General features: G+C 40.8%; 1 protein-coding gene across 3 annotated transcripts in view; it reads right to left on the bottom strand.

Moving 5' to 3' along the window:
• Positions 1 to 8710, bottom strand: part of MED17 (mediator complex subunit 17) — a 35332-nt gene that overhangs the window by 7418 nt on the left and 19204 nt on the right. For 2 of the 3 annotated variants that reach the window (XM_045818114.1, XM_045818113.1), the window contains exon 12: positions 8294 to 8443. In XM_045818114.1, coding sequence (XP_045674070.1) covers positions 8294 to 8443 — 150 coding nt within the window. Of the gene's footprint in view, positions 1 to 7891; positions 8444 to 8710 lie in introns of those variants that run through there. The other variant, XM_045818115.1, reaches the window with a different exon arrangement.

The following is an 8710-nucleotide window of genomic DNA, read 5'->3' as shown; positions in this document are numbered from 1 at the left end:
TTTTCTCATTCCATGGTGTTCTGGGTATGCAAGGAGAGCTGAAACAGAAAATCTCTTGTACTTTGAAGCCCACATGAGATGGTTAATACCCAACAGTACACCACGCTCACTTGATTTGAAATCATACCACACAAAAGTGAGCAAAGGCACTGAGAAATAGGAACGGTTATCAGGGTATCTTGTTTAGTGCAAGATGCAGAGACAAGCCCCAAGCCCCAAGAAGGATGCAGTTCAGAAGGGTTGGGTCACTAACACTGGTGAAGGAGTGGCAGAACAGAATGCTAGAAGTGACCAAGGCCAAGGAAACAAATGTGATGGGGTGAATCCCTAGGGCTGTGACTCAAATGCAGTCTCCTTGGCAACACTTTGGAAACCCTCTTTCTGTCATTAGCTTTCATCTATCCAGCATAGTTGTCTTCTGCCCGGTTTCTGGGGAAACATCAAGCACATCAATAGTTTATGAAAACAGAGAAAATCCCTGTGGTTATTGTTAGCATGCCTATCCACAGCTCAACTTCTACCAAAGAATGGGGTGAGTTGCCACTGTGTGTACCTTTCTGCACACGCAAACCCGACCCAGCTTCCCAATCCTTGAGAACAAGGGGGCTGAGTACATTATTTGTTACTGGACAGGGGCCTGGCCCTTAGTGGGTCTGCCTAGGGCCAGCTGTAGTGTGTGGGTTCTTGGCATAGGAAAGATTTCACAACAGGTCCAGGTGACTAAGAGGATTCATTGATTAAAGCTGGAAACAGTGAAACAAAGGAAGGGCTTTGCATAGAAGGAGCAACAGGAGAGCCCAGGCTGGGTTGCTTTACTCACTGGGAAGTCAAAAAAAAGGGGACCTTGGGGACAGGTTCAGGGGATCAGCCTGGGACAAGCCGCCACCTGTCTGTTGCATTAGAGTTTAGGAGACACGTGCCTGTGAAGAAAGAAGTGGGCGAAGGAGAGGGAATAGAAATGGCTCAGCTGATCCCCAGAGGACAAGCAGTGCGTGCTGGGTCCTTTGTCTTGAGGCTTTTCTCTCTCTCTTGCTGGTAGGAATCTTAGGGGAGGTCCCAGGGGAGGGTTTCAGTGGAACGTTCATCAGTTCTCCAGGTGTGCCCTTTCAGGGTCATGGTCTCCACTGATTGGTCAGTGGCAGGGCAGGTGGGCTTTAGTCATTACATTTTGTTCTGGCACGACCCACCTGATTTTGCTGCTTTTCTAGGCCTGGAGCTAAAACAAAACTGAGGCCTAGATGTTATCTCCAAGGAGGAAAGGCCAGAGGAGAGGTTACCCTGGGGGTGACGTCCTTGTTTTCCTGATGTGCCCCCTGCTGGGCTCTCAGGGCCTTCTGCCCTGGAGAGCATCTGCGCCTGGCTGTGAATTGCTTGGCCAGTTTGTTCAGTTCTGTCTCAGTTTCCCCATTCCACATGCCAAAGGATTTTCCAAGCTTTTTACTGTCCTATCTCATGTCCACTGCATTTTAAAAATTAGGTGCCTCTTCTGAGTTTGGTTTAATTACAATGGCGATAAAACCTTCTTTAAAATTAAAATGATACTGAAGTCTATGTATAAAGTCAAAAGTAAAAGTTCAGCCATGTAATATGAAAAGTGGAAACATTGAAGAAGATACAAGATACAAGAAACATTGTACATAGGACAATGGCATCTCGGTTCCCTTTAAAGTAGGCACCTTGGGACTTCACACAGTTCTCCCAATTGCCATAAGCTGCCCCATCCTATTTTCCTGAATCTCATCAATGGTCTGAAATCTATTCTCTTTCAAGGGTGATTTGAGTTTTGGGAAAAGCCAGAAGTCGCAGGGTGCCAAATGTGGGCTGCAGCGGGGCTGAGTCACCTGGGTGATATGTTTCACAAAAAAACTCTACAAGAGACATGATGCATGAGTGGGTGCATTGTTGTGATGAAACTGCCAATCACCAGTTGCCCATAGCTGTGGCCTTCTGAATCATCCAAATAGGTCCCACGGAGGAATGTTCAAGTTTAAGATAAAATTTGATGCAGGTTCATTGCTCTTCTTGCTCAGTCATTTTGAATGTGACACCCACACAGTACACATGCTCACTCAACAGCATCTACCGCCCGCACTGACTAGTACAGTGAAGTTGTCATTGTTGAAGCATGCACATTCCAGTCCTCTCTCTTTGGCTGCCATACTATATCAAAGTTGCACAAACCACTCTTGCTATATTAAACAACGGCTGGACTTTTTACAGACAGAACTCATATCTTCGGCAATTTATTACATCAGATTTCTTCAACTCTATCTCCTATGAATCCTTTCCTCTTTCAGGGAATTCAGAGTCAATGCTCTATAATACTGGTGGATTATATGTAAAGTTTATCAGAGATTGAATGTCTGGGGGAGAGAGGCAGAAGATTGCTAATGTAAAGTAAGGCTATAGTTCTAGCTATAGGTTTGACCTTACAAAGTGCACACAGAGACAGGTTAAAGTCCTTTGACACAGCCAACCAGTGGTTTTCAGGCCATTGTACTCCTAAAAATGCTGCAAGTATTACTCCCTCAGGTACCTCACAGTTTGAAAGGATTTTTTTCTTCCTAAACAAAGTAAACTTGTTAAATAATTCATTTTTGTTTTTATTCACCAGTAATAATACTTAAGTGCCAATTAGAATTTCTGGTCACCCAAAGCAATTTATAGATTCAATGCAATCCCTATTAAAGTATCAAGGACATATTCCACAGATATAGAACAAACATTTCAGAAGTTTATATGGGACCATAAATGACCCTGAATAGCTGCAACAATTTTGAAAAAGAACAGAGTAGGAGGGATAACAATACCTGATATCAAACTGTATTACAAGGCCACCATAATCAAAACAGCCTGGTACTGGTATAAGAACAGACACATAGACCAATGGAACAGAATAGAGAGCCCAGAAATAAATCCAAGTCTCTATGGTCAATTAATATTTGATAAAGGGGAAAGAAGCATAAAATGGAGTAAAAATAGCCTCTTCAACAAATGGAGGTAGGACAGCTGGACAGCTATATGCAAAAAAATGAAAATTGATCACCAACTAACACCATACACAAAAATAAATTTAAGGTGGATAAATGATTTAAATATAAGTTGTGACACCATTAAAGTCCTAGAGGAGAACATAGGCAGGAAAATCTCAAAACATCCCACGCAGCAATATCTTCACAGATATGTCCCCTAGAGCAAGGGACATAAAGGAAAGAATAAACAATTGAGATCTCATCATTAAAAATACTTCTGCATGGCTAAAGAGAACAGCATTATAATGAAAAGGGAACCAACTGTACGGGAAAACATATTTGCCAGTGATACCTCGGACAAGGGTTTGATTTCTAAAATATATACAGAACTCACATGACTCCACTCCAGGAAGACAAACAACCCAATTAAAAAATGGGCAAAGGGCCTGAACAGACACTTTTCCAAGGAGGACATACAGAGGGTTCAGAGACCTCTGAAAAGATGCTCAGCATCACTAGCCATCAGAGAGATGCAAATTAAAACCACAATGAGATATCACTTCACACTGGTGAGAATGGCCATCATAAACAAATCAACAACCAACAAGTGCTGGGGAGGGTGTGGAGGAAAGGGAACCCTAGCACTGTTGGTGGGGATGCAGATTGCTGCAGCCACTGTGGGAAACAGTATGGAATTTCCTCAGAAAGCTAAAAATGGAACTGCCTTTTGACCCAGCAATTTCATTGCTAGGATTATATCCTAAGAACCCTGAAACACCAATCCAAAAGAACCTATGCACCCCAATGTTCATAGTAGCACAATTTACAATAACCAAGTGCTGGAAGCAACCTAAGCGCCCATCAGTAAATGAGTGGATCAAAAAACTATGGTACATTTACACAATGGAATTCTATGCAGCAGAAAGAAAGAAGGAGCTCCTACCCTTTGCGACAACATGGATGCAACTGGAGAGCATTATGCTAAGTGAAATAAGCCAGGCAGTGAGGGACAAATACCATATGATCTCACCTTTAACAGACACCTAATCAACAAAAGAAAAAAGCAAACAAAATATAACCAGAGACATTGAAATTAAGAACAATCTGACAGTAGCCAGAGGGGAGGTGGGAAGGGATAATGGGGGAAAGGTGGAAGAGTTTTCAGGAACTACTATAAAAGACACACATGGATAAAACCAAGGGGGAGGTGGAAGCAAGGGAAGGAGGTGGGTTTGCCTGGGGTGGGGGGTATTGGTGGGGGGTAAACGCAGACAAGTATAAATGAACAACAATAAAATAATTTAAAAAAATATTACTACCTCTTTGGTCCCAGGGGGCTTGGATTGGGAGAACTTGAATAGATTTGGGTGAAAGGGGAGATTTTGACACTGGCCTCATCTCTTTGAATTATCACTAAACTATCAGGAATTTTTTTTCAGATTGGATGTTACTTTTGTATCTCAAACTCCTCCCTCATCCATCAAGTTTCAAGTCAAATATAGAGTGTTCTACAACAAATGTTCCCTGGTTAGTAAATGGGGAAATGAATACAGTATAACATGGAAGTTTTTCCGGTCCCTAAGCAAGGGAAGCCAAAATATGGGGAGTAGGAAAACTCAGCCACTTGAGCTCAATGACTGCCTGCATCTGGGGCTTCTCTACTATAATTTAGTTATTCTCTTTACTGAAGGTCATTTTGGTTGGACTCAATTTTTCACTTTTAAATACCTCCTTGATAACCCTTATGTGAGTTCTTTGTGAATCTGTGCTTAGTGAAATATGTCTATAGAATACACTCTTAGAGGTGGACCTGCAAATAGGGAACAGCAAACTTCAGAATCAAGTTTCAGCTCTAGTCACTGACTTGATGTAACAGGTGCTTTATGGTGCTACGTTAAAGACACAGGGTTTCTTAGTTGTGATCTGTCTGTTATATCAATAAAGCATAGAAAACAGTCCCCATCCTCAAGTTACTTTAAGTTAGCCCCAAGTATGTATGGCATCGATGAAGAACAGCAGTAGGGAAGTGAAAGTAAAGAAATTAAAGACAATGACAGACAGCATGAAAGAGGTCCACCACAGAGCAGGGCTTAAAAAGTGACCTGGAAAAAATGAATATCTTCATACCCACAAATACATTCACTGTCTTTACCATCTGTACATCTGAACAACACAGGATATTCTGAAATCCTTTCTCCTAATGATAATTAAAAATGGAACTGGTGTCTTAACTATTTTTCCAACTTCTAATTGGCTGACTTACAGAACAGTTGCTTAATGCTTTATAGTTAGTCGCACAGCACTTTAGAATTTAATGTCCTTCCCAACCATACTTAAACCTTTGAACCCCCCTTGAGATTAGCAGATGCATCCTTGCCTCTATTTTATACATAAGAAAACAGGTGCAGAGAGGGTAACCTTGCCAAGCCTACACAACTAAGCAGTACAGCCAACATTCCAACATAGCTCTTTGCCAACCTGTTAAATTCTTGGTGAGGGACTCACTGGTTTCTTCCAAACTGTCTCCCAAGTTTCAAAGCACATCCTTCCTATTCCAGGCGATTCAGAGTGAAACATGAAGCCAGAGAATGTAAACGTAAGGCACAAGAGTTGCTGTGCCAGCAACTGAGCTGCCCTTCCCCCCCAACATCTGTTTTAATTCCCACTGTTCTTTAGGTGGGCAATAGCTATTCACTAAACAGTGACTTTAAATGTCAGGGAGAAGGAGGCACATGGAGGCCATGTGATCTTCAGGTGTCCCACTCAGATCAAACTTGAAAGAACAGGCGCTAATGCCTGAGCCCGGATTCTCACGAGTTCTACTCAAAGTGGTCTTGTTGGTTCACGACAAGATAATAATGGAAACAGAAGCACCCAGAAATTTTTATATTTCTTAGACTTATGTCTTTTATAATAAAAGGGAAGTTTTATCTTTTTTAAATCTAACTTTTCTAGTAATTCATTTTGCACTGGGTTTTTATTGTTGACACTATTACAGACATCTCCCATTTTCCTCCCTTTTGTCCCCCTCCATCCAGCCCACCCCACACCTTGGCCTTCCCCACATTGTTGTCTGTCCATGGGCTATACATATGTTCTTTGGCTAATTTCTTCAGTCCCCCTCACTCCTCCCCCTCTTAGACTTGTCAAGGGTTCCATGTACCCATGCCTCTGGTCTTATTTTGTTCATCAGTTTATTTTCTTCATTAGATTTAACGTATGAGTGAGATCACATGGTACTTGTCTTTCTCTGACTAGCTTATTTCACTTAGCATAATGATCTCCAGATTTATCTATGGACTGTTTGCTGTTGCAAAAGATAAAAAGTTCCTTCTTTTTTACAGCTGCGTAGTATTCCACTGTGCAGCCATACCACTTTTTTAAAAAAAGCCAGTCATTTGGTGAGAATTTGAGATTCACTGTACCACAGTATGAGATTTTCAAAATCACGTAAGCTTCCTCATGTAGAAGTGTACAGAAGAGCTTAGTAAAATCAGCAAAAGCAACTTCCGTGGGCCACCATAATTATGAAGCACTAAAGAGTTTTTAAAAAATAATTGTAGATTCATACCAATTATTTCAATTTCTGTGGATAGAAAGATGCAGTACCTTGATCAGAAAGCGGGAGGGAGTTAGCAAAAACATGAAGGTGTAATGGCATTTTATAGCTTATGAGCTCCATTTTTCTTTTAAAGCACAGGTGGCAAACATAAAGACGGCAGGCCGAATCCAGCCCTCCACCTTGTTTTATCCAGCCCAGCACCTTGTTTCTACCTGGCAACAGCACTGAGCTCTGGTTTAACTATTAAGGAGTAGTTACATTTATACAGTCCTAAAATTACATTTGGCCCTTTGAAGGCGACCTCGAGGCTGATGTGGCCCCTGGTGAAAATGCATCTGACACCCCTGTTTTAAAAGAATAAGAGTGGAAAAATACAAAGGACTTTTAAAGGTAACTTCAGTAATGTTAAATTATCAAAAGGGTATCTTTTAAAAATTGAAAGCCTAAGCCCTGGCTGGCATAGCTCAGTGGATTGAGCGCATGCTGCGAACCAAAGCGTCACAGGTTCGATTCCCAGTCAGGGTACATGCCTGGGTTGCAGGCCATGACCCCTAGCAACTGCACATTGATGTTTCTTTCTCTCTCTCTCTCTCCCCCCTCCCCTCCCTCTCTAAAAATAAATAAATAAAATCTTTTAAAAAAAATTTGAAAGCCTTACCTATATATTATTTTGAATATAATAAAACCTTACTTATATATTTTTAAAATATTATAAAGAAACTACTACCTATGTATTGTTTATAGTATTTATAGTTGTACCAAAAGACCTGTAAGCCTAAATCTCTTAGGGGGAGGATCTTGGGCATTTTAGGTTTGGGGCACTATTTCCAAGAATGCAAAATACTACTTGCAAAATGTAACCCATTAATCCATTAGTATTCTCCCTTGGAAAAAGCAGAAAGCTGGTAGCATAAGATAGGACAAGACTTGAACTGAAAGGAGCAACCCAGGGCCACTGGGTGAAGGCTGGGGAATCCCAGAGGCAAGGCGAGGCAGGAGTATGCACCGTCACAGGGGAATGAAGCCGTTCAAGTGGGAGGATAGGCCAAAGAGGGATCCCAGGAAGCCCCAAAGACACAATCTGCCTTCTTCTTCAGCTGGTGCTGAGAAAGTTCTCAGTACCTGGTGAGGTTAAAGACACACATGTATAAAGAAGACAACTAGAGGAGGAGAAGGAGGAAGACAAGAGCACCTTTGAACAGCTTTGGCAGGGAAGGTGGGGGTAGGCTCCTTTGGTTGTCCGGGAAAGCGTCTAGTATGAAAGCTGGGTCCTGAGTGTTCAAATATTCTTAAGCCATCTTTCTTTAAATAAATTGTGGTCTGAGACAAGTCAATTAAAGACATGATTCATTTAGGCTATTAAGAGTTCAGAAAGTATCTGGAATTTTTAACGTTTTATTTGGTATCAACATCAAAGGAATATTTAAAAAAGGAAATGCAAACCCCATAAGTTAGTGACATTTCGAGTTAACTGCATAAAAAAAGCATTATTTTACATATTCCCATACTGTACACCCTATAACATAAATTTCTGCAAAGCACTTGTCACTTATAAAGTGAAGGTTCCAAAATGCTACATAAACATCTGCTAATTAATATTTTTTAAAAACAATCCTCTGGAAGATTACACTTCCTTTTACTTATATTTGACTTGCAAACACCTCAAGTCAAAGTTTCTGGAAACTTCTGGAAAAAAGTCAGAGTAGACAAGGGCTAAGTGCAGACATAAGCAGTTCCATTTTATAAACAAAATTTCGACCTTCCATTTTATTCCACTGAACTTCTTTGAATGGCCCACGAAGATAATTCCATTTGCTATCTTGTAAAACATCACTTTTTGGAAGGTCTTTACACTGGTTACGAGGAAACTGAACCATAATCTTGCTGCCACTTTCAGGGCCGTTGCGAACTGTGGAGCATAATGAAAATATCAGCACTGTTGCTTCCGCACAGAAGACAACAAGGGGCGATTGTCCCACTTCATTCTACCATGGCTACAAACACCTGTCTGTTATCAACTTGAAAGTTCTGCTTGAAAGTGCTTTTTGATCTCAGTATAATAAAAAGTAATTTACTAATGTATATATAGTAATATATAATGTATATATATATTTGTGTATAAATATTCACAAATTAACAACTTGTACTATAAAAATGAAAGATAAATTTTGGTGTA

Source organism: Phyllostomus hastatus, unplaced genomic scaffold, assembly GCF_019186645.2.
Source record: "Phyllostomus hastatus isolate PE091 unplaced genomic scaffold, TTU_PhHast_1.1 phas_scaffold_317, whole genome shotgun sequence".
NCBI classification, from domain to species: Eukaryota; Metazoa; Chordata; class Mammalia; order Chiroptera; family Phyllostomidae; genus Phyllostomus; species Phyllostomus hastatus.
This window is presented reverse-complemented; position numbering and strand designations above follow the sequence as displayed.